This window comes from Puma concolor, chromosome C1 (genome assembly GCF_028749965.1).
Source record: "Puma concolor isolate L17-30 chromosome C1, mPumCon1.1.hap2, whole genome shotgun sequence".
NCBI lineage: Eukaryota > Metazoa > Chordata > Mammalia > Carnivora > Felidae > Puma > Puma concolor.
The window spans coordinates 150,754,802-150,780,426 of NC_141674.1; the positions used below are offsets into that span (position 1 = coordinate 150,754,802).

At 41.4% G+C, this 25,625-nt stretch overlaps 1 protein-coding gene across 11 annotated transcripts in view; it reads right to left on the reverse strand.

The window, feature by feature from the left end:
- ITGB6 (integrin subunit beta 6) overlaps window positions 1–25,625 on the reverse strand; it is a 133,002-nt gene that overhangs the window by 73,109 nt on the left and 34,268 nt on the right. For 2 of the 11 annotated variants that reach the window (XM_086718742.1, XM_086718737.1), the window contains exons 2-6: window positions 4,575–4,656; window positions 3,830–3,882; window positions 3,483–3,644; window positions 3,229–3,304; window positions 2,412–2,491 (exon numbers count right to left, since the gene is read on the reverse strand). In XM_086718742.1, coding sequence (XP_086574868.1) covers window positions 2,412–2,491; window positions 3,229–3,243 — 95 coding nt within the window. In that variant the 5' untranslated portion in view covers window positions 3,244–3,304; window positions 3,483–3,644; window positions 3,830–3,882; window positions 4,575–4,656. Of the gene's footprint in view, window positions 1–2,411; window positions 2,492–3,228; window positions 3,305–3,412; window positions 3,645–3,829; window positions 3,883–4,574; window positions 4,657–25,625 lie in introns of all 11 variants that reach the window. The other 9 variants (XM_086718740.1, XM_086718734.1, XM_086718741.1 and 6 more) reach the window with 5 other exon arrangements.

Here is a 25,625-nt window from a genome sequence, read left to right on the forward strand (position 1 = left end):
TAGGCTCCTGGACTGTCTTAGCTCTCCGTGTGTCTGTTATCAAATCTGACGACAAAGAAAGCCTTTCCTGTGGGTTCCGAAAGGGCAAAGATTGTGACATCTCCCCATCTAGCTCTCTGTTCTGGCTTAACTTGTGGATACATTCATTACCCCTCTATTGAGGCCTTACTTCACTAAAGTTGACCTGTTGGGGACTGTAAACTCAGTGTCTGAAAGTATTCCAGTTCAAGGTCTTTTGGAACTTTTCTCCAAGATTTGGAAGTGGAGAAGGGAAGCAAAGGAATATGGTGTAAAAGACTACTTTTTTGTGTAGGTAGGACTCAGGAATTTCCCAGGCCCCTTCTGATCCACTTGGTAACAGGAGGCAGTGAGATGATGTTTCCAGGCTAGAAACAACCTTGCAACATTGACCCAGATGGAGTTGAGAGATAATTACCTGACTTACCCCACAGCACAGCTGCTCTAGAGCTACTGAAGTTCTAGGCAACGTCAAATTTGAGGCTCATGGACTGTCATGCTTGGAAAGAAGCAAACCAAAGCTCATAGGGTTTTCCTCATCTCTTAGAATTCTAAGCCACTCTAGCTATTTCACCAACTAGAAAGGTTACATTTCTTCTGAAATTGATTTTTTAGAATTCATTATTTGTCAGTGAGGCCTGGTACATATTTGAGGCCCTAGACTAAGCATAGCAAACACTGTAACTTCCCATGCTATATCCAAGACTAACAGTGGCTTGACAAGGCCTCAGAACGCTTCTCAACACAATATCGCTGCCACCACCTGAAACCACAGTGTTGGCCAAAGTGTCAGAGGTGGTGTTAACCATAGAACCTATTTTTTTTTCCAATCTACTCTAAACAGAAGCCTCGTGTACTGTTTGCTTCAGTTGTCTCAACTGATGTAACTACTTCTCCTGTTAGAGTGTGTTCAGAATACTCTGCCTTTGAAAATTGACAATAATGTGACTAACAAGTGTCATGCACAAATAAAGCTATTCAGGAGTGACTTAAGAAGCCCCCTCTAGGGGCGCCTGGGTGGCGCAGTCGGTTAAGCGTCCGACTTCAGCCAGGTCACGATCTCGCGGTCCGTGAGTTCGAGCCCCGCATCGGGCTCTGGGCTGACAGCTCAGAGCCTGGAGCCTGTTTCGGATTCTGTGTCTCCCTCTATCTCTGCCCCTCCCCCGTTCATGCTCTGTCTCTCTCTGTCCCAAAAATAAATAAATGTTGAAAAAAAAAAAAATTAAAAAAAAAAAAAGAAGCCCCCTCTAATGAGTGCTAAAATAATACATTTAAATAAAAATCTACAGGTAGGCGTATTGTTAGACTGATTTGTCGTTGTGGGTCTCTGGCATGAAATTAACACCATCTTCCTCAGAGAGTCAACATAAAAAAATGTGGGTTTTCCTCTTTGTATATTCTCAAAACTGCTTTTGATATATGAGTTTACAAAAAGCATAACTCCCTCACATGTGTATGTATGTCCCATCAGTCAGATCAGTAGTGGGGGAGTGAGCTGGGTTTGTGCTCTGTGTCTGTGAGGCTTTCCTCCATGGTATACACTCAACTTGGAATTTGAGATTTAGTAATTATAGCCTACTCCTGAGCCAGGCACTCAGGTTTGTTCCCCTTTGAGCATACTACTCAGTTCTTGCTGAACTTGGCGTTTGTATGCTTTGATTTGTGTTCAGATTCTTTTTGTGAGATTCAGTAGAGAATTGTTTTAAATCCAGGAAGAGTTAAGACAGCTCAGGAATCATTTACAGATGGCTCTAAGGTGTCACAGGAGGCAGTGACTTAGGATTCCTTGTTACATGTGCCCCCACCCCCTTATACTACTTTTACATAGTTTTCCGTTTGATCAGATAAGGAATGTCTGTTTCGGGCTTTGTCATCAGTGTGGTACAGAGTCACCAAGCTCATGAAAGCTTAATTTTTAAAAGAACTGGATACTGTCTGAATACTAAAATTTGCCCCAAACCTGGAAGACATCTCTTAGAACCCGGCAGTGGCTCCGAATGGATCCTTAGACAGAGTGCAACTATGCTATTGAAGTTAAATGTATGTTTAACTTTAGAAAATATCCTCTCCGTGATCTCTGATTACTCAGAGCCTTGGCATTTGACATGTAACCGGTTAGAAGCGACTTTAAAATAAGAGGAGGGATCAGGTTAATAAAAGACCCCGAGTTAGGTATTTTTCACAATGATTTGACATTCACTACTTCCGCAAATTGTTTCTGAGAGTAATCACGTGAATGACACTGTGATCTACTAATGCTTACATTTTTCTTTCCTGGTTTGTTTCGCTCCTATACCCCACAGAAAGCAGAAAACTATCAGAATAATCATCGATGGAATCCGCAGGAAGTATAACTGCAGTTTTTATAAACACGATGAGGTCATTTGTTTTACCTCCTGAGAACACCAGGCACACTGAGGTCCAATGAGTAAGCAGTCTTCACAGGTTTCTGCACCTCCCATAGCACAGCCACCTGTGTTTAAACCCAGCAAGACACAAGGGATTCAGCACACTTTCGGTCACTCCACTTACGAGAAAGAAGTATGGCTCTTAAAATACATGAATGAAACAACATCAAAGTCAGTTTTAGTCTTCAAAGATCAGTCCTTGAAATTTTGGCAGCTCGTTAAAAAGTTCATATTTTACATCCGTCACATTGAGAACACTTATGTCTTTTTAGCCAAAATGATCATTCTTTTTTTCTTGAAATATAAAACTATCTCAGCTTTCACAAACTTAGAATCATTCAATTTATTAGCCTCATTCACTATCATCCACTTTAATTTTTAGAAATTATTTGCAACCATTAAAAAATGCTTCTCTCTTAAATGTGTTATTTTTTTATTCTTAAAATAAGGTCTTCTTTTTCAAGATTATTACTCTTAAGCGGAAGACCTTGTACAATAGAATAGCTAGAAAAGTTACCAAGATGGTTGTCACGAAGGTATTAAGGAGCCCTATTGTGTAGAAAAGCTGTTTAATTCTCCTCATTAAGATGCCCACGCAACCTTTGTATTTATTTACCTGAAGCCTAGAGCATTTGCTGTGGGAACAGCCCTGCCTCCGCCTGTAATTTGTTAGTGTTCCTTCAATGGCAACGAGCAAACGAACAGATCAAATAAAAAATGACTTCAGATCTAGTTTCTGAACCAAATGACAGGTTTGTCAAGCATACCGCGAAAGCAATATATCGGAGAGCTTAGGTCTTACCTTGTACGTGATCATTCCTTCCTAGAAATAGAAAGAACAGGCAAAGCAGTTCAATCCCCATTCGTTTCAGTTCTCGCTGTGCAGACAGATTAAAAAATGAATTACCTTCAACATTACAAGACCAAAGCTGAACATCGTTAAAGTCTTTCTTTTCTTGAGGTGTAAAATTTTAAATACTACTTACGCTGCTTTGAAAAGAAACTTGAGATGTAAATTTAAAAGTTTTCATTAAGACTGAAATGAAAACAGGCTACCTGGACAGGTAAAGAAGGAAAGCTGTGTTTAAAAGCAACTTCAACATGATTTACTTCCTTGTTCTCCTTATAAGGAAGGCAGGTGTACGTACAATCACCAAGAAGGTGGGGAAATTCATTCAGTAGAAATTTTTGTATAATTTCTCTTAGTCTCTCTGCACCCTAGAGAAAGTTAATATCTTTAGTGAAATAGTAATCAATGAAATGTCAAAAGAGCAATGGAACTAGAATCTAAAGTTTTTCCTAAAAGAGTTTTAATTTAATGGCAACAGTAAAGGTGATACATAAAATACAAGGCTATAACTTCTATGTAAGAAGGGTTTTAAAAATAAGCTAAAGGCAGATACCTGAGATTTTTGTATTCCATTGTTAAATCCTTTGCAGAAAATTGAAATGAACTCTGAAAAATAAAATTCATTTTACAGTCAAACTAGAAGGCAGACTAGGGAAAGCAAAACACTGCTCCTTTGTTTTTTTGGATGAGAGATATTTTTTCATGAGTATAGAATTCTTTTTTTTAAGTTTATTTATTTTGAAAGAGAGAGGGCACAAGTAGGGGATTGGCAGAGAGAGAAGAGAGAGAGGGAATCCCAAGCAGGCTCCATGCTGTCAGCACAGGGCCTGACGCGGGGCTCAAACACAAACTGTGAGATCATGACCTGAGCTGGTATCAACAGCCAGACACTTAAACAACTGAACCACCCAGGAGCCCCCTCAGCATAGAATTCTCAATTAAAAAGTGTTATTGGAAATAAATATAATATATGAAAATGAAATTAGACCCAGAGTAGATAATTTCACAACAACAGCAATGGACACAGAAATGGTGGTGCCTAGGATTCAGCATCCCTTTGGATAGGGACCAACGGCTCTTCTTTCTGTCCCAGCCTCTAACTCGCCACTTAGCCCATAGCAGGTATTTACTTGTTAAAAGAAACAGTGACCAATTTAAAATATATACAATCTATGGCTAAATTCATGTGGTTGATTGCCTATTTTCCCAATGTATTCAGGAGAGTGTTTGGGGATTTGTAAAAACTGAAAACCGGTAAGAATCAAATATTCGTTTTGTTACTCTCTAAACTCTCTGACCTTGGACAGGCTTCTTTGTGGCTGGGCCTATGTCCTGGGAGATTATCCTTTAAAGGTGTATTTCTAGACAAGCATGCGAATTCTGTGGAGAGAGGAAAAGCTAATTATAGACTGCTCAGCTTCTTCTTGGAAGGCTGTGTTCAATTTTGAACTCCCATCATACACAAGAACATGAAAGAACATGGCAAGAATCCTGTAGAGAGAAACTAGAATTATTAAAAAGCTGAAAGATATACCTTTTGGGAGAAAAATACAGTTGTACAAAATCAGTTGATTTATAAACGCTTGAAGAAGAAATATTTGAGGCACAAAATATCTGTGTCTTTGATATTGTCTCCATATTTGTACTTAGTATTAGCAGTCATTCATTCATTCATTCATTCATTCCTTCAGCAAATATTTATTGAACATCTACTCTGTGCCAGATATTGTTCTAGAAGCAGAGGATATGTCAGTGAACAAAAGCAAGTTCTTGACTCATGAAGCATATAGTCTAAGCTGCTTCTTAAAATCAGGCAATAATGAAGTTGAATAAAAATGACAAAGCTGGGTAAAAGGAAAGAGGGGTAGAGAGGGTATGTTATTTTATTTAGGATAATCAGGGAAGAGTTTTCTGCTCAGCTGACATCTGACAGAGCCCTAACTGACTTCGGCAACCAAATGCAAACGCCTTGAGACAGCCTCGTGCTCAGCATTGTCAAAGACAGTGAGAACAAAAACGGACAAGAAGCATAGGAAATGAGGTCAGATTTAGAGGCAGAGGCCAGAGTGCATGTAGTCTCGACCTTGAACTTTATTCTAAATGTGTTTGCAAGGTCATTGGAAGATCGAAAGCAGAATAATATTATTTGATTTGCATTTAAAAAGAATTACTCTGGCTGCCATGGAGGTCATAATGTATGGGGGAAGATTAGAAGGCAAGAGGCTGATTAGAAATTTATGGCAATTGTTGAGGACAGAGACAAAATGATTGAAACCAGGGTGTTGATGATATAGGAGGACAGTGGTAGGCGGATACAGGTTATAATTTGAAAACAGAATAAGGCTTATGGAATATTGGTGTGCATATGGAAGAGAGATTTTTGGCCTGAGCAACTGAATATATAATACTCTTTCCTAAGAAGGGTTACCCTAGGTAAAGATCAGGTTTCACATGATGGAGGATGGAACTAAAAAATACGTTATGCTTGAGACCTCTAGAAGATAACCAAGTGAAGACGCCACATAGGTAGCTTGGTATCTGAGTCTGGGAGTGGGGGTGGTTTTGAAGTGTGAACTGTAAATTTGAGACCATCAACATGGATTTAAGCTGAATTAGATCCCAAGCAAGGGAAGGTAGATAAGGAAGAGCTCTGAGAACTAAACCCTGGGGCCTGCAAATAGCTAGGGGTCTGGAGCAGAAGGATCCAGTAAAGGAAGCTGCTATCTAAAAAACACTCCTCTAGCTAAACAGGAACTTCTTTCCTGGAAGACCATTCTCCAAGTATCTCCCACATTTGTGTATATCTTTCAAGCAGAGGCACTGACTGCTTTTGTTCTGGATTATCTTTTCAAGGGTGTTTGCAAAGTGAATAGCCTTTGAAGGTAGAGATACTGTCTGTCTGTGGGACAAAGAGCAAATTGCTTCCAGCTTTGGAAGACAGAGATGAGTCACCCTCAGAATAGGAGCAAGCATGCTTATTGCCCATTATAAAGGATTTGGTTTCCCTAAGCTTGGGGCTCCTCTCTTGTAACACAGGCATTCACATGAGCAGGTGCCACTTCTTCCCCTTTGTGTCACCTCCTGGGAATTGGCCTTGGGGAACTGGTAAAAAGAAAGTGCTGTTCCTCTGGCCATTGCTATTGCTGTGAATAACATAGTCCATTATCTCTGACCTAGGCACCTCATGTGTCTGTCAGCACCCATGGATCTGTGATAAGCTAACTTGTTAGCTTGCAAGGAAAATCTCAAGTCCTTCACAGTTCTTGACAATTTTCTACTTGAAATCCACCTTTTCCTATAGACCAAACATGCAATTGTCAAATCTCATTTTTAAAAAAAAATTTTTAACGTTTTTTGAGAGAGACAGAGACAGAGACAGAGACAGAGACAGAGTATGAGAGGAGGAGGAGCAGAGAGAGGGAGACAGAATCTGAAGCAGGCTTCAGGCTTTGAGCTGTCAGCGCAGAGCCCGATGCAGGGCTCAAACTCATGGACCGCAAGATCATGACCTGAACCAGTTGAACCCTTAACCGACTGAGCCACCCAGGTGCCCCTGTCAAATCTCATTTTGAAAGATAATCTTACACCCCAAAAGACTGCCTAAAATACCTTGGACTGACCAGTGCCACCCCAGTCATTGAGCTGTCTGTGTACCCACTGACCTCCCTGGCAACCACCATCAGGTACTTTGGACAAGCTGGGATCAAGGATACCTGCACAACCCTGGATGTGACCACTCCCTAGAAAGTTTTCTCTAAGGATCTAGCCACCACCAAAAATCTACCTCTCCCAGCCTGTCTTGCAGTTAAGAGAATTCCAGTGACTAACTCATGCCAATGGAATATGAGTGAGAGTGGCTTACACCAGGTCCAGGCCATCTTCATGCCCCTCTGCCAACTGGATGCGGGCAGCCGCAGCAAGGTCCTGGGGAAATTCCAGACACTGAGTTCCACCCTGTGCTTAAATTGAGGACCCTGTACCATCCCATGTATAGACTTCCATCCCAGTTCTTAAAGTCATAATTGCACTGCTTTATCTATCCTGTCTCTGATTGCAACCCCTCAATGTTAATTCCCTCCCCTACTTCCAAGCCTTTGCACATTCCTTTGTGCTGCATGGAGGCCCCTGCCTTCATCTCATTCCTCTCACTGGCTACCTCAGCTCGCTGCCAGGTCTCAGCGCAGACATCAGTACCCACAGGAGGTCCTTCATGGTCTCTCCAGACCTCTGTGTGCAGACTTTCTCTAGGATAGCCCTGTTCACTCTGCTTGTAATTGCCTAATACTTGCCTCTCGTGCCCACTAGGCTGGGAGCTCCTTTAAGGCACTTGCTTATTCAACAAGTATTTATTGAATTCTTCCTCCATATCAGGCAGGGACTGTGTCTTAATCTTTATATTCCCAGCAAACAGCATAATGCCTAGTACTTTGTAGGTAGTCAGTTAATATTTATCAAGTAAATGAATGAATTTTATATCTTCATTGTCAAGAATTTTACCTGTTATAAAGCAGGTACTCTATGGATATTGAGTAAATTGATAAGTAAATGAATGAATGCTTTTTGGAAACTGCATAATATAATTAGGAGAGGGAAAAGGTGTCCCCTGCTTGGGTGGTGATGAAAGTTGACAGAAAGCTTAAAAGGCAGGGTGGAAAAAATACTTTAGAGAAAATATAAAGCAGAACAATACTACAAGAAAACATCCATCCACTCTGTTTTCACCTGGGCACCACTCTAGATAATTTGTAACAGGCTATAAGGCATAGAGAAAACATTCTTGCTTCCTGAAGATGTGGTGCCTGGTGCCTTCTCCTGGAAAGTACCTGCCCTCTGTACCCCTATAGATGGAAGTGGCCCTCATTGTTCCATGAGCTAACCAGCACCCCATGAGGTATCCTAAATGAAAACAGTGTCCCCTGAGCCAAGCCACTCAGATTAATTACTTCTGCTCCTTTATATATGGAATTTGAACTAGAAAGCACAGACTAAAAAATCAAGGATTTGGCACTGAGGCTGAAGCTGAAGCTAGCAGGGAGAAGATATCCGGTTAGAGGGAAAATGATGCTTCAGGAGTGAATCAATGTCTAGAGGAACTGGCAGCTACAAGAAGGTAAAAGAGGAAGAAGCCCGAGGTAGAGGAAAGCCATAATGAGCAGAAGATGAAGTGGGGGGTTGAGAGTATCAGAGTGAAAGCAGCAGAGAAGGGCCCCTGTACCACATGAAGAGGACACTAGAGTCAGGTCCGCAAACTCACTCTGTCAAGGAGGAAGCATGGCACAGGCTGAGAATTGCTATGGATCCCACATGCCCGTCCAGATCAAATGTCTCTGAGGCTTGGTCTTCCTGGGTTTCACAAGATCCTGTCTCTTTTAGGGCACTGTGTATTCTTACAACCAATTCCCATCACTTGTAGGGTGTCCAAGGAGTCTGTATATTCTTTAAAATCAAGAGATCCTGTCACATCATGTAAAATTTGGACAGAATTATACTGTCCTGATTGCTCAGAGTCCTGCCTGGGGCTCTCACTCTGAGGGTCTGACCTTCTTCAAAGGATCTGAGCCAGGGGGGCAGGGGAAGTAACACACCTCAGCTCTTACACTCTGCCCTTCAACTAGCCTTTCCTTCTGAGATTCAGAAATGGGCTGAGTTCAGCAGAGCCCTAACTTCAGGAAGCCATGTGAACCCATCTGACTCACTATAATTGGCTTGGGTCTCTCCAGACGCAGCCAGTCATCCATATTAGAGAATGACAGTCTAGGGCTCAGTTGGGCCAGCCTCCAGGCACCTCAAAACACTCCTGAGTAAGCCTGGGTGGCATCCAATTCAAACTCCGGGGACCTTAGTGAGGACTGCTAGCTCTTGGGATGTACTCCCTGCTTTATTTCAAGTACCAGTGACAAGTCCACCTGTAGTTGTCTTTCTAAGAAAATGTTTCACAGTGAGTAGAAGACAGAAGAAAGAAGACAGTGGAAATGGATGCTTTGTCTTAGGGTCTGACCCTGATGCATTTATGTATGTGACACACTGCTGGGTAGGCCTTCTGCGGCACACTATGGCTGACTTGTGGATGTGTGTAATTCAGGGAGTGCAGAATCTGGAAGTGGATACGTTTGTCTCATATTCAAGACTTTCAGAAAAATTCTTTTAAAGAAGGATATGGAATAGTTTCCTGTCATCTTAGTGAATAATGCCCACGGTATATTAAGTGCTAGTGAAATTTTTTGTGGCCTAGGTCTTACATTCTAGTCTGGAGTTTACTTTTTCTCTTGTGGTAAAATATACATAACATAAAATTTATCACCGTAACCATTCTTAACTGTATAATTCATTGGCATTAACTACGTTCACATTGTTGTGACTTTCACCAGTATCCATCTCCAGAATTTTTATCATCCCAAACCAAAACTTTGTACCCACTAAACAATAACTTTATGTGTCCTTGGCCCCCGTCAACCACAACTCATTCTTTCTATCTCTATGAATTAGACTATTCTAGGGAACTCACATAAGTCGTATCATACAATAAAGTCTCTTGGGGCACCTGGGTGGCTCAGTCGGTTAAGCGGCCGACTTCGGCTCAGGTCATGATCTCGTGCGGTCTGTGAGTTCGAGCCCCGCATCAGGCTCTGTGCTGACAGCTCAGAGCCTGGAGCCTGCTTCAGATTCTGTGTCTCCCTCTCTCTGACCCTCCCCCGTTCATGCTCTGTCTCTCTCTGTCTCAAAAATAAATAAACGTTAAAAAAAACATTTTAAAGTCTCTTATATGTGACTTATTTCACTTAGCATAATGTTGGCTCATCCACATTGTAGATGTTTTAGAATATCATTCCTTTTTCAGAAATAGTATTCCACTGTGTGGATAAAGCACATTTTGTTTATCTCCTCGTCTGTCCGTGGCCATTTGAGTTGCTTCCACCTTTTGGCTATTGTGAATAATCCTGCTACAAACATAGTCTCTGTTTGAGTCTGGAGCTTCCTTTGTAAAGTTTACATGACACCCATGATGGGAGGAAGTCAGGTGCAGTGGGAAGAATTTACATTTTTTGTGTAGAGACCTGGGTTCAAACAGCAGCCCTGCCAGGTCCTACTGTATATCCTTGGGGATTGATCTCTGAGCACTTTAGTTTCCAGTCTGTGAAATAGTGATAATATCCACTTTTCAAGATTATGGTGAAGATTCAATCATACCATTCTGGGATAAATCTGTATTGTGAAGGGCCCAAACATTATATGATTTGGGGTGTTGTCTTCAAGAAAAGGAATGCAAAATTGGAAATAAATTAGGTATGGAAGTGTCTATCTAGTTAAAATGAGCAAGAAAGCAAGAAAGGAAGGAAGGAAGAAAAGGAAAGAAAGAAAGAAAGAAAGAAAGAAAGAAAGAAAGAAAGAAAGAACAGAAAAGAAAAGAAAGAAGCCAAACAAACCCATGATAAACTATGCAAGACTTGGAGAATCCACTCCCTTCCTTCATGGTATCTCCTTAGGCAGTTCACCAGAAATGCTTCCTCATGGTAATCTGGCTTCCCCGTCCGCACTTGGAGCCACCTGCAGCCCCCAGCTACTCCCAGACACCTGTACAACGTGGCACCTAGATTGAGCCTTCATTCCTTTCATGCCAAAACTCCCTCTGATTTCACTCAGGACTCATGTTTACTGTAGTTAGCTTTATTGAGTTCTTCCCATTTGCCAGGCACTGTTAAACATTTTGTTAATATTGCCTTATTTCATTCTCACAATTCCCCTATGAAGTAGGGACTATTTTATTTCCATTTACCAAATGAGGAAACTGAGGCATGAGAAGCTCTGTAACCTACCCAGTGTCACTGACCTGCTCAGGCAGCAGAGCCCTGGAGACAGAACGCCCCCTCCAACCTGAGCTTAGCGTCAGTAGGGAAACTGCCTCCTGATAGATAAAAGATGTTCATAGAATTGTCAAGCAGCTGTCAGCAAGAAATTAAATCCTCCAAGGAATCTTTAAACATGTCTGCCTCTCAATCTCCAGACTCTGTCTCCAGCTCTAGCTCTGTATCCAGCTGTCTTCCTTTTGGTTTGTTTTGTTGTTCATCTTGTGGGTCATTCACCACCAAAAATGAGACAGAAATGTGGTCCTGGATCACAGTCATGTTTTTATTTCTCCTCTGATTGAAGTCTGCTACAAAATCACTTAAAAACAAATGAAACAAAGCATGCTGCCCGGCCCTTCAGGGGAAGGAGACACCACTTGGGAGCCAGGCCTGGCATCGAGTCCAGAAGAGGGAGGTCACAGGCATGTCCTGTGGCCAGGAAATGACTCAGAATTAACTCCTCCTGGTCTTCCACATGCAGTCACCCTCCACCCAATTTTGGAGTTCAGTACTCAGTCACACTTAGTTAAAAGAAGATAGTTCTTACTTGGCAAATCTGATGTAAATCTTACATGTTAGGCCTGCTTGAGAAGCATATTCGCTTCAGGTTTGCGAAATTATTTTGAATTCTAAAAGAACTAGTTCCTTCTGTACTTTAGTTTGTGGAAAAAATTCCAAAGACAAGATTTTTCATGAAATATCAGTGAATCTGAGTTTATTCTGACTTGACTCAGAACTAGACTCTCTCTTTGTGCCCCTATTTTCCTATCTATGAAGTGAATGGTATGCCATGGTAAGACGTCCGTTGCAAAGTGATTTACTCATTCACAGCTTGCAAAACCATTAAATATTTTTTTCTTTTCTTTTTAAAAGATAATTCAAGTGGTCTATCCAGAGGTTAGGATTCCTTGGTTTTAAGCAAATATTTTTTTTTCTGATGAGCACCATCACTTATATATGGGGCTGCAATGGGCAACACCATTACTGGTAAAAACTGGTTCTGATTTATTCATTCATTCATTCATTCATTCATTTACTCACTCATTCAGCAGATACCTGTTGAGATCCTACTATGTCCCAAGCACTGTTCTGGGAATACAACATTGATTAAAACTGACAAAGTCTCTCCCTTATGGAGCTTACATTCCTCGAAGAGATGGACAATAAACCCACAAACAAATAAAGATGCCAGGCAGTGACACATGCTAAGAAAAGTAAAGGATAGTAAGAGGTCAGAAAATGGCCAAGGTGGGGTAGCCAGAAAAGCTTCTGATAAGGTGGCGTTAGACAATACCCTGGAAGTCAAGGAGGGAGACACATGGCTCTCTGGAGGAAGATCAAGTATAAGGTTTTAGGCAGCACTATTTGGGAATAGACAAGGTGGCTGGTGAAATTGGGTTGGACAGAGTGAATGACCATGAGGAGGTAATAGGGGACAGGCCAGAGAGGCAAGGGGAAGTAGGGAGCTCATTAGGAGAGTCTTGTTGGCCATGGGCAGGACTCTGGATTTGTATTCTGAGAGAGAAAGAAAAGTTTTATGGGGTTTTGGTGGGACATGATGTAGCTAATGTTTTAATGTTTTGAAGGGATAACTCTGATCAGACAAAGATGGAAGCAGGGAGACCTATCAGAGGCTATTTTAGTAGTTGTGACCAGAGATGTTGAAAGCTCAGACAAGGAAGGTAGAAAGAAGTGGTTAGATTCTGGACATACTTCCAAAATAGACAGGAGTTACAAATGGACCTTGTGTAAGGAAGGAGAGAAATCAAGAGCTCAAGGAAGACTCCAAGAATAACGGAGGTCTCCACTTGATAACCCCACCATCACCAACAGGTTTTTCCAGACATGTCATAGAGACATTGGATAATGTTAGCCCACAGTAAGAGTCATGGTCAGTTCTAGTTGGCTCTGATAACCTGTGGAGTCACGTGGAATCATAACTGTGCAAAACTTGTTCTTGGCAGAACAGGCAGGGTCAGAACTATGCAGGCAGGTGCTCCATGGTGAGACTGTCAACATACTTGTGTTGTTAATATTCTTTTAGTCCACTGAAAGTCTGATTAGCTGATGTCTCTGTTCTTGAATTCTTCATGACTTGGCATTTGGGGAGCAAAAGAAAACCTGGAAAATCCTCATGGCCCCACAGTCCTCTCTAGCTGCACAGGTAGATGATTGGGGTGACTTTCAATACCAAAAGTCTGCCCTAACAGATTTTTAAAAATGCATTTCTCATTAGGCCACTGTGAGAGGGCAGGTGAGCTGGGCATTTTTAATTAAAACAAGATCTTGCAAAGTGGAAGGATTTCAGACTTTTTTCCTTAAAGATACAATTTAGGGGCACCTAGGTGGCTCAGTTAGTTAAGCATCCAACTCTTGGTTTCGGCTCAGGTCATGATCTCACAGTTGGTGAGTTTGAGTCCTGCATCAGGCTTTGTGCTGACAGTGAGTGTGGAACCTGTTTGGGATTCTCTCTCTCTCTCTCTCTCTCTGCCCCACCCCTGCTCATGCTCTCTATCTCAAAATAAATAAATTAACTTAAAAAAAAGATGCAATCTATTAGCTGCAACAGTAGAGATGGTTTTTACTTATTATTATTATTATTATTATTATTAAAGTAGGCTTCACGTCCAGTGCAGAGCCCAATGCAAGGCTTGAACTCAAGACCCTGAGTTGACATCAAGAGTCAGACACTTGGGGCACCTGCATGGCTCAGTCAGGTAAGTGTCCAACTCTTGGTTTTGGCTCAGTTCATGATGTCACAGTTTCATGAGGTCAAGCCCTGCATCGGGCTTTGTGCTGGCAGCATGGAGCCTGCTTGGGATTCTCTCTCTCCCTCTCTCTGCCCCTCCCCCACTCACACTGTCTCTTTCTCTCTCAAATAAAACATAACTTAAAAAAAAAAAGAGTCTGGTACTTAACCAACTGAGCCACTCAGGCACCCCAAGGTTTTGTTTTTGTTTTTGTTTTTGTTTTAATGTTGTTGTTGTTTTTTTTGAGAGAGAGACAGAGACAGAATTCTAGTGGGTTAGGGGCAGAGAGAGAGGGAGACAGAATCCGAAGCAGGCTCCAGGCTCTGAGCTGTCAGCACAGAGCCCGACTCAGGGCTAGAACTCCTGAGCTGTGAGATCATGACCCGAGCCTAAGTCGGATGCCCAACCAACTGAACCACCCAGGCGCCCCCAGGTTTTTATTTTCTAAAAAACTGGGAGAAATGATCACCAGCAATTACGTTTAAGGAATATCCTTGAGGAGTTCTATAGAAGGTTTATTACTTTCGACTGCCATTTTACGGACTTTTCTGATTGTTGCTGATACCCACTCACTGAATTCTACCAGTAAGTTTAATACCCAATAAATTATTCTAACAATTATTCAAAAATCTCGTTAGCCTGGTGATGTCTCAATAATTGGAAGGGGAGAAAGAAGAAAAGCAAAATTCAGCTGGCATGTATTAAAGATGGTAAAGCAGATTTTTATACAGCAGAAACAATGTATCTAAATGTTGTTGGGCTTGATTGCTTTCAGACAAAATGTGCCTCCAAGGAGCTGTCAGATGTGAGGGACTTCAAGGAAGTGTGAAAACTGCCTGCCTGTCCTACAACCTGTTGTCTCAGAGCTCCTCTGGGTGCAGCTGTACTGGCAGAGAGTCCCTTCTCTAGGCCAGGTAGCCCAAGAGAGTGTACCAGGGTTTCAGCTGATGCTTAGTGCAGTGGAGGGCTCAACAGTAGTTTCAACATTTTTTTAGGTGGTGAATAATTTTCTTCATATCAAGGAGTTCAAAGTGTTAAAATTCCAACCAAAACACATATAGTGAAAGTTTTTGATAGAAGAATATTTGTGTTCGTTGCGTATGTTTGGGGAGAGTTTGCTTTTTTGTTTTTTGTTTCTTGGTTTTTTTGGCAAATATTCCTATACATTGATAGAATTAGGATATCTGGAGCATTAATAGCTCAAATGCATGGAAAATGCAGTTGTTGGCTCTGGTCTCATCCAGACCTTGGTGGATTATTGGATATTTGTTTCACAGTGTAAATTAATTTTGAAATGGTTTGGGGTCTAAACTTTAGGCAATCAAGGATTAGGAAGACAGGATTTAAATGTTAGGTCAACCAATAGAATGATTTATTTTGTTGTGTGTCACTGGAGGAAGAACACTGAATAAAGTATGACTTTAGATCATAATGTATCAATATTGTCTCCTGAAGTCTGTTCTCAAGAGAGCTGTTAATCCTTGCCGTTATGATGAAATGCTCCTATAGTTTAGTTAATACAGATGATCAAATCGCCCATATCAGAAATCACAATGCTCATTAACCTATTAAACACTTTAAGAAGCCCCACAGCGAAGAAAATAGCTTACCTTTGTTTAACAATTAAACAAACAATTAAACAACAAATATTTGCTTAAGGAAAATCTTTTTTCTTCATGTATTTATTAGCATCCCTAGATCCATTTCCATCTAATAGTTTCAGAAGAATAGAGATATTGAAAGTTTTATGAATATTTACCTAGGCTACTATCAAGGAGATCCAGAATCAAATTTAAAAATTGTAGCCAGATTTCCCAAGAAAATCCAGGTCTGAATTTGTTTCCTGTTGTATTTTGAAGGCATTATCTAATTCAAAGATCTTTCAAGATGGGTTTTCCTGAAAAAAAATTCTCTTTCTCAGAGAAGTCCAAAGGGCAAGTCCATTTAGAAGATAGTTCAGATAAGGGACTTGGGATAGTGCTGATTCAAATCTCTAAACTCAAACCCAGGCCTTGACCTTGGTTATTTAAAAAGCCCAGATATCATTGGGCTTTTTGTACTGAACGACTTAGTCTTGTCTCCCTTGTGAGACACTGCATGTTACTTCCCTATGACACAGAGGACCCCACTGCTGCTTGTGTCTGCCCTTTGCTTATTTCTTGTTAGTACAGCAGCCCGTCCTCAAACTCTCATTGGTGTACCCATCAGCCTTGTCTTGACTGCAGGTCTAGAAGAGTTCTTTGGGTAGGAAGCATCGCTTTCAGGCAAGAGATTGTGCAACATTTGTTGTTGTTGTTGTTGTTGTTGTTCCTGTTGTTTTTTTCTGTCTCAGGCCCTTAGGATGTAAGGCTTCAGGCAAGGTCTGAAAGATCTGCTTAGATCTGGATGTCCCTCCTTGATATCATCATTCTGCTAACAAGACTCATTTCTAACAGTGGTCACTTGTGTGTCATTCTTTAACAACAAAAATGTTGTTCCTTCATTGAGATAAGAGCCTAAGTGAATATATAAGAAATGAGTTATTTGTCTATGTTGTGTGAGGTGTCAAAATAGCAAAAGAGGAGTCACTGTAATTCACTCTGCTTAATTTTCCAAGAAAAGGGTAAAATGGGATATAGGTGCTTTTAAAACATGGAAGCCAATAACTTATTTTTTTTTTTTAACACATAAGGACCATGTTTCAAAGCTTATATTTCCAAGTATTTTTTTTTTCTTGTTCTTAGATAAGCAAACTGGATTATTCATTTGAACTACATGCAGATAGTGGGAAGGTTGTCAGAAATCAGTTGGAAAATCCAAAAACCAAGAAATACTGAGATATAAGAAAGAGAATGTTCACTGATTTTATGTGGCTGAATCTAGCTTTGGAGTGAGACAAAACTAAAGTTACAATAACATTTTCAGACAACCCCACTCTAACAATATAGCATCATCTTACTTTAGCAAGAAATCATTTAACCTGTTCCATGAACATGAAAAACAAATTACCTTGGTCTTGATAGTAATCTTAAAACAACAATAGCAAACAATCGCCCTTACAATGTACCAGGCACCATTCTAAATCATTTTTCACACTGTTAGGTAAGCTACTAATATTCTACCCTTTTAAAAAACAATATTTAGGGGCACCTGGGTGGCTCAGTCAGTTAAATGTCCAACTTCGGCTTAGGTCATGATCTCACATGAGTGAGATCTTGCCATGAGTTCGAGCCCTGCATCGGGCTCTGTGCTGACAGGTCAGAGCCTGGAGCCTGATTCGGATTCTAGGTCTCCCTCTCTCTCTGCCCCTCCCCCCACTGTGCTCTATCTCTCTCTATCTCTCTCTCTCTCTCTCTCTCTCAAAAATAAACATTAGGGGCGCCTGGGTGGTGCAGTCGGTTAAGCGTCCGACTTCAGCCAGGTCACGATCTCGAGGTCCGTGAGTTCGAGCCCCGCGTCAGGCTCTGGGCTGATGGCTCGGCGCCTGGAGCCTGTTTCCGATTCTGTGTCTCCCTCTCTCTCTGCCCCTCCCCCGTTCATGCTCTGTCTCTCTCTGTCCCAAAAATAAATAAAAACGTTGAAAAAAAAAATTAAAAAAAAAAAATAAACATTAAAAAAATAAAAATAAAAATAAACAATAATTTAATTTTATATTTTAGAACAGTTTTAGATTAATTAGTACAGAGGGTTCCCATAGGTCTCACACCCAGGCATCTCTATTATTCCCTATCAGTACATCTTAGATTAGTATGGTATATTTGTTACAGTAATAAACCCATATTGATACATTATTATCATCTAAAGTCCATACTTTATTCAGATTTCCTCAGGTTTTACTTAATGTCCTTTTTTTAATTCAAGAATGCAATACAGGAAACCACATTACACCTGTTGTCATATTTCCTTAGGCTCCTCTTGAATTCTCCCCATTATACAAAAGAAAAAACCAAACCAAAAACAAACGCTGCACAGAGAGAGGTTAAATAACTTGCCCGTGGTCTCATAGTTACTAAGTGGAAAAGTTGGCCTCAAATCCAAGCAGTCTGATTCCGGCATGGGATTCACCTTTGTACTGAATTATTGTTGCTCTAATAGTATTATTTCAACTTGAATTACTTACATGACATGTCTGGTCAGGCAGCAGAGTGGTGAATGTACCTGACCCAGGTCCTACTTAGTGTTCTCTTCGGTCTGAATCATCTCCTCTTCTTATAAGGACAATTATAATTGGATTTAGGGCCCACCCAAACAGTCCAGGATGATCGTCTCAAGATCCTTAATTTCTCTGCAAATCTCTTTTCTAAACAAGATCACATTCACAGGTTCTGGGTAGACATATCTTCTGCTACGGCCACATTCAACCCACTACAGGGGCTAATAATGCGCACAGGGCTGTTGTGAGGTACTTGATACATGGTAGGCATACTTTAAAAATAATAGCCATTTTATCATTCTTTTATACAGCATGAGGCCCCGGATACAAAAGTGTTAAGTTGGGTAAGTGTCTCAACTGAAATAAATGCATTCATCTGTATCTAGTTTACAACTATTATTAACCTTAACGATTGCTTTATATTATGGTTGTCTTAGTTCCTAACACTCGGTCCTGCCAGGAACTTCACAAGGTTGTGTGAATTGAGCCTTCTTTCTTTACTAGGTGGTAGGGGTGGGGGACACCCTCAATCAACACTTTCAGCTAATGACTTTTGTCAGAAACACAAAAGGACTTCAGGCTTACAAATAATTTCCTCATCAAGAGTATTATGACCCAGAGTCTTGATGAATGAATTTCCTGTCTGTTGCCCATGCTGATGGATATGCAGCAGAAAAAAACAGCTGGGCAGCCTCAGCTGCTTCTCTGCCCTTTGGCTACCCTCTGTGGTCACTAGATGTGGCAGCCCCATTTCCTGATCTGGATCTTTATTTCAGGGATGGAGTTAGGGCTCACTGCTGAGTTTTCAACACCCATCCCACTTCACCCCCACTCCTCTGCATTGCTGTTCCACCCCCTCCCCATGCTGTCTCTTGCAGTCACTTCCCTCTGAGTTGGCTTCTGTGAAATTCCTTCTGCATTGGTCAGAGCCACAGAGTCTCAGAATGTTAGCGCAGAAAGGACCTTTAGACAGCCAAATCCAATCTCCCTCTATTGTTCCCCCAACGCTGTCTTTATATAGTCAGCCAATGCACTGAACATCTACTCTGGGTGACACGTGATGCTAGGTGCTAGTTATGGTGAGCCAGCTCAATGGAAAGCTTCCCAGAATGACAGCGGGTCACCTCCATGCTGCCTGAGTAGGTGTCCATATGATCTCTGATACCTTATGTTTTACTTAGAAGCAATCCTTTAATATACATGTTCTTAACCTGAGGTCTACCTACTAACAGAACTTGGGGAGGAGGGTCTGTGGCCTTGGAATGGGAAAATAATTATACCAATCTCAGATTAAAATGAAACATTTCCTTCCATTATAAATGCAGAAAACAAACCACTGTCATATTAGCAGTACCCGTTAACTCTCACCAGGAGAAATTGCACATATTTTTCATATCACTTTATATTCGTGGCAGATATTTCAAAATGTTGTCAACACTTATCATTGTGTCAAAATCATAGTAGTCATTAGACCTGCCTCTGGGCATTGTTATTTAAAGTGTTAATAAAGAAGTACGTGTGTTACTGTAACATAAATTTGTTTTTCAGTACTTTGATAGCCATGTTTCAATCTAATTGGCTATACTTTAGGAATTTTAAAACATTTTCCCTGCAAAGGGATCCGTAGGCTTCATTAGATTGCCAAAGGGGTCCATGGCATACAAAAAAGGTTCAGAACCCGTAAGTGAGGAAAGGCAATAATAGGCATGCAAGCTAAAAAGACTCTAGACCTTCCAAAACCCACTGAAATGTTCTTCATCTTTTTATCCCTGTAATGAGATTGAGACATCAGATATACAGATGTAGGCCACCTAACTGTTCCTGGATCACTCAAATGTACAAGTTGGCCCTGTGCAAGGTAAAACAAGCATGATTTGGGGTTTCCAAAATAAGATCTAGTACTGGGGAGTAATGTGGTCAGGTTTTGACTACACTGATGTTCTTTAGGCCAATGCTTCCAAATTTCTCTGAATCCCAAAGTTAAGAAAGACTCTGAGTGTTGAGAAGGACCAGAGAGGATTCCCAGCGATGAATCCAGAGTTAAAAAGTTCTTAAAGAAAGGTTTAGGCAAATAATTAATACATTGAGTTAGGCGTAGCTCATAAATTCAACTTTTATTCAACCTATACTTCTTTTAACCCTCATTTAGGTATGCTATCACTGAATTACCTACAGTGATTTTCATTTGTATTTCCACATACCAGTTGGTGAATTAACATTTTAAATTTAAGCTACTGTACATAGCTCTGTCTCGGTGGCCCATATTTCCATTTGGGGAGTAGTGCCATCTTTGTCCATTGAAGTTCAGGCAAACTGAGTATTTTGTTAAATAAATTGATTTCATTTTATTTTTTTTCCAAATAATTGTATGTAAAAAAAGTTGTTGATAATATTTATAAGAAGAAGAAATATCATAAGCCTAGAAGCTATTCGGTTGAAAGCAACACACATTTAGCCTCACATGGATGCTCACTGACTGTGAATTTACTTATGAAAGAAAAGAGCAAACTGAAGGGGAAAAAAAAAACAGACACACATTAGAAGCATACCACTGAAGACTATGTAAAGTGAGAAAAGGATGGGGGGTATAAAGGTTTTTAACTCCCTGGGAACAGACTCTTCACTCCTTCCATCACAAAGAAGTATTTGATTAGCTTTTGTATCCTCAACTTCCACGTGTGTTTTTAGGAAACATGACTATCTGCTTCTGGACAAGGAACTTAAAAAAAAAAAAAAATCTATATTTTTCTTATCCAACTCTCCACCCTGCCCACCCACAAACAACAGCAAGGGTTCTTACGTCAATAACAAGATTTCTACCACCCTCTGAAACCTGCCAGGCCCCTCCATGCCAGAATTCTCAGTTGAAAAGTAGGTGACTGAAGAGGTCTTTAATCCACTTTAAGTGGTCTTTAAGTGGTCTTTCCTCTCCCAATCTTTCTTCCACCACTCACATATTATGCATTGGCTAAAACATAACTTTTAATACTTCAACCATCTTTGGTGATTCTCCATAACCTATAGAATAAAACCCCAAAACCAGCATTCAGAGCCTTCCATAACTTTGCACCAATCTATTGTTATAACTTATACTACATGACTCTCCTATGATAACTAATGCTTCTGGGGGAGAAAAAAAAGGTTTTCCTGATTTCCCCAAAATCCATTTTTACCAGTTTCTGCTGACACCCTTATCCTTGTTGGAAATGTCTGCACCCACTCACCATGTCTCACCTTCTGTGCATCCTTAATTGCCAAGCTCAAGTCCAATCTCTTTCCTGATACTTTGGCCAAAATATCTGTCCTGCACAAATTTCGGTAGTCCTAAATATATCATCCACTTAGGATTTATTAGGAACTATGTTGAACTGGAGACATTTATTTTCTAAGTAAATTGTACTTTAATCTTTTTTAAATGAGAACTGGCACAATTTCAAACACATAGTAGGCATTCAATAAACCCTGGCTTTGTCATTTACTAATTGTTTGATCCCTTAACTTGTGTTACTTAACACTTGGTCTTCTCATTGGTAAAATAAGAATAATTGCTACCCTTCAAGGTTGTTGTTAGAATTAGAGATAATATATGTCAAGGGCCTTGCATAACACATAATATAATGAGGCATCCCAACCCTAAAATAGATAATCATCTAGTTGAAGAAATAGATATAAATTGAAACAGACAAACTGATGTAGAGGAAAAAAAGTAACAAGGAGCTAGGAGACTTAATTCCCCTCTCCATTTAGCCTCTCAGCAAACTAGTGACTTTTCTGTTCATTCTATTCCTAAGTCTCAATTTCCTCACACCTAAATTCAGGGGAGGTGGTGTGTGTAAAGTAGAAAATCTCCAATGCCTTTACTGACAGCAATTTACAATGATTCCAGAAGCAGGAAATAAAAACAGCATAGAGCTATAATTCTGAATTTTGAGCAGTGTAAAAAGTGGAGAGCAGTTATTCAGGACATCATTTTTGAAGATGAGATTTGAGACAACTCTTAAAGAAATTGGAGTACATAAACTTGTTGGAAAAGAGAGAGTAAGGCAGGCATAAGAAACACGAACAAGATTAATATCACAAGCAAAATCTTGGAGTAGTTATGTAGAAAAGCATCGGCTCCCTGGCTGGATCTGTTCTTGGGGCTGTGATGCAGTTGGACATTAAAGAGAAGATCATTTGATGGAAACCTTGAGCACTAAGCTGCAGAATTTATATTTGAACTGCTTGGCAATAGGGAGCTGCTGCAGGTTCTGAGCAAGGGAGTGACAAGAATATAATAGCATTTAAGAAATAGCATAATGGCAACCACTTCACTGTTGATGTAATTTGGAGACACTAGAAGCAGGAAGACTCAGGGGCACCTGGATGGCTCAGTCGGTTAAGTGTCCGACTTCAGCTCAGGTTATGATCAGGTAATGATCTCGCGGTTTGTGAGTTGGAGTCCTGCCTTGGGCTCTGTGCTGACAGTTCAGAGCCTGAAACCTGCTTGGGATTCTGTGTGTCCATCTCTCTCTCTGTCCCTCTCTCACTCATGCTCTGTCACTCTCTCTCTCTCTCTCTCTCTCAAAAATAAATAAGCACTAAAAAAGCAGCAGCAGCAGCAGAAGAAGAAGAAGAAGAAGAAGAAGAAGGGAGACCCAAAAAGGGTCTGTGGGAATACTTCTACTGGGACCAGATTAGATTAGGATTAATAATCCCCTGAGATTTAATAATCCAGGTTATGAGGTGATTGGATCCTTGGCTAAGATAGTATAGTAGATTGTTTTATTGATCAAAATATTCATTTTGTACATTCATGGCCACTGATGTCAAGCTTGGCCATATGACTTGCAGTGGCCCCAATTTAATGAATATCATATATATCCCTTCCTACTGGACTCAGAAGCCATGTGGTCTTCTTTGGCAAAGAAATATGAGTGGAAATGATACATGCTACTTCTAAGCAGAAACTTTAAGAGCCACGCAAGGTCCCACTAGCTTCTCTTTTCCATCTGCCATCAATAGTATTCCTCAGAGGAGCTGCTTCATAAGCCTACATCCTAGAGTGAAAAGAGAGTGATGTATAGCTGCCCTTGACCCAGAGCCAACATGTAATGTGTAAGAAATAAACATTGCCAATGTAACCCCTTGAGATTTTGGAGTTATTTGTTAATGCAGCTTATTTTAGCCTTTGCTGACTGATACAGCTGGTAACTGTCAGAGAAGACTCTATTAAAGAGAATGAAGAGGGAGAAGGAAGTTGCTAATTTAATGAAGAAGAGAACAGCACTTCATGAGCTCAGGGCAGCACTTTGTGAGCTCAGAGCATTAGGCTGTTACCTCAGCTGTGATAAGGAGCTTATTAAAGGTTTAGAGGTAGGTGAGAAGCAAAGGGATAGTAATCCTGTTCCTGACCTTCTGAATTAGATCTGACATTAGGGCATCCAAAGGGATCCTTAGGTGTCAGACCTAGCTGGACTTCCTTCCCACTCCTCACTTTTCTAATGTGACCCAGGTGTGACCCTGGTGTGCTAGATCCAATGGAAGGTAGCATTTCTGGGACTCCCAGATCAGATCGTTGAGTGTGCTAATGTTAGTCGTAGGAATTGAGTCTTTACAGACAATAGACTCTAATGAGGTCAAGGCAGTCAGTAGGAATGACCACTGGACTCAGAACAGTGATTTAGGTGGTCTGGAGGTGGGAGAAAAGAATTATTGAATCAGAGCAAGAGGTGAAGGGGATCTGATGTAGTGCAGGGCCCTGGGAATGAAGAGGGATTGACATTTTAGAGGTCAGATTTGCATGACTTATTTATAGACTTCCTACTATTTGTGCCACTTTTGTCCTTTATATTACACCTGAAATCAGTGATCTTTCCAAAAAGGAATCCAGAAATTAATCTCTGGCCTCACAATCAACCCACCACAGAGCCTGCCTTATCTTCCATCTAATTGCCAAGCCCATTTACCTGTCATAATAATGGTGATGATGAGAATGTTGATGTTATTTAGTACCTACTGTGTGCCTGGCACTGTGCTAAGCATTTTATATGATTTTTTTTCGTTTAATCCTAACTATGACTGGGCCATTGGTTAAGTTACTGTCTCAGCTCCAGACTCAGCCCTCTCTACCCAGCTTTGTGTTGCCGATGCTGGGAGCCTACAAGCCCCACTTGTGCTTCGGCAGCTGCTTCACATCAGGCCCTGCCAATGAGGCCAACAGAGGGAAGCTGTAAGGCTGGGGGCAGGAGAAGGAGCCGCGGCTTCTTGTCTGCTTCCTGTTCCAGTGTCTTCCCAGCGACGCCTCCGCACCCTGGCAGTGGAGCTCATTCCAGTAGCATAGTTGAATTGATTTTTTGTTTGCTCTTTTTGCAGAACCAGCCTCATCATGCCAACCCGGAGACCAGTAGTGCCAGCCCAGCGGTGTCCCTGCCCATAGGTCTGAGTCTCAGCCTTGCAGAAACCCTCCTTAGGTGTCTAAGGTTGCTTTTTTCATGTTTGTTTGTTTGTTTGTTTGTTTGGGGAGGGAGAGAGAGAAAGAGAGAGAGAGGGAGAGAGAGGGAGCATGCAAGCAGGGGGTGGGGGCAAAGAGAGAGGGAGAGAGAGAATCCTAAGCAGGCTCTGCACTGACAGACGTGGAGCTCAATCCCACGAACCATGAGATTATGTCCTGAGCCGAAATCAAGAGTCGGATGCTGAACCGACTGAGCCACCCAGACCCCCCTGTATTTAATTCTTTCTGTTCAGATAAGGTGTGTCATTTCTGTCTCCTGCTGGGACCCTGACTGGTACAGTGAAGTAAATATTGTTATTTCCTTTTCATGAATAAGGTAACTGATGCATAGTATTAAGAGAGACTAGGTAACTTGCCCAAAGTCACGCCGATAATAATTGGAGTCAAGTCAGGGGTCGTAGCTCCTTCCAACTCCCTGGTCATGGATGTTCGCATGTCTGCTTCATCTGGGTCTCATTATCTTGCTCCCTTTCATGGCCTTCTTTCCTTTGTGTCTTGGGGTATGCCATCACTTAGCAGACTGCAGTTCTCCACCCCCCACCCTGTGCGCTGGGTGCAGAGTGGAAGGCCCAGGATGTGGGTCGTGCAGCCTGGCCTGGGGCCAGAGAGATGGCCCAACTAGCTGCTGGTGCCCATTTCTGCTGCATCACGAGTTCAGAGCTTGGCATCCCGTGAACCACTTTGCGACCCTCAGCTGACAGCTTTCTCTCCTCAGCTTCTCCCGGCAGCTTCAGGCAGGGAGAATGGAGCATCAGGGTGTGGATAGCCTGGTGGCTTGGAGAAAAAGCAAGCCTGGTGGGGGCCAGAAGATGGGATCTGCTGGGAACTCCCCAGTGTTTGGCCTGTTTTCTTGGGAAGGAAGAAAAGCTTTAAATCTTGGTCCTCTATGAATAAAAGCCATTCTGGGGTAATATGGTTTTGCTTAGTGCCATAGCTGGAATGTCCTTCTCTTCACAGAGCTAACAAAACAACACAAACAGTCCATCCTGTTGAGTACCGGCTTCCAGCCCTGGAAGCCTCCTGCAGGGAGAAGTGGTGGCCTGAGCTGTGGCTGAGACTGGACCTGGAGGAATGGGAGGAGGGAGGGTGGGCTCAGCCCAGCTGCCCCCTTCCCGCTTCCAGGAAGCCCG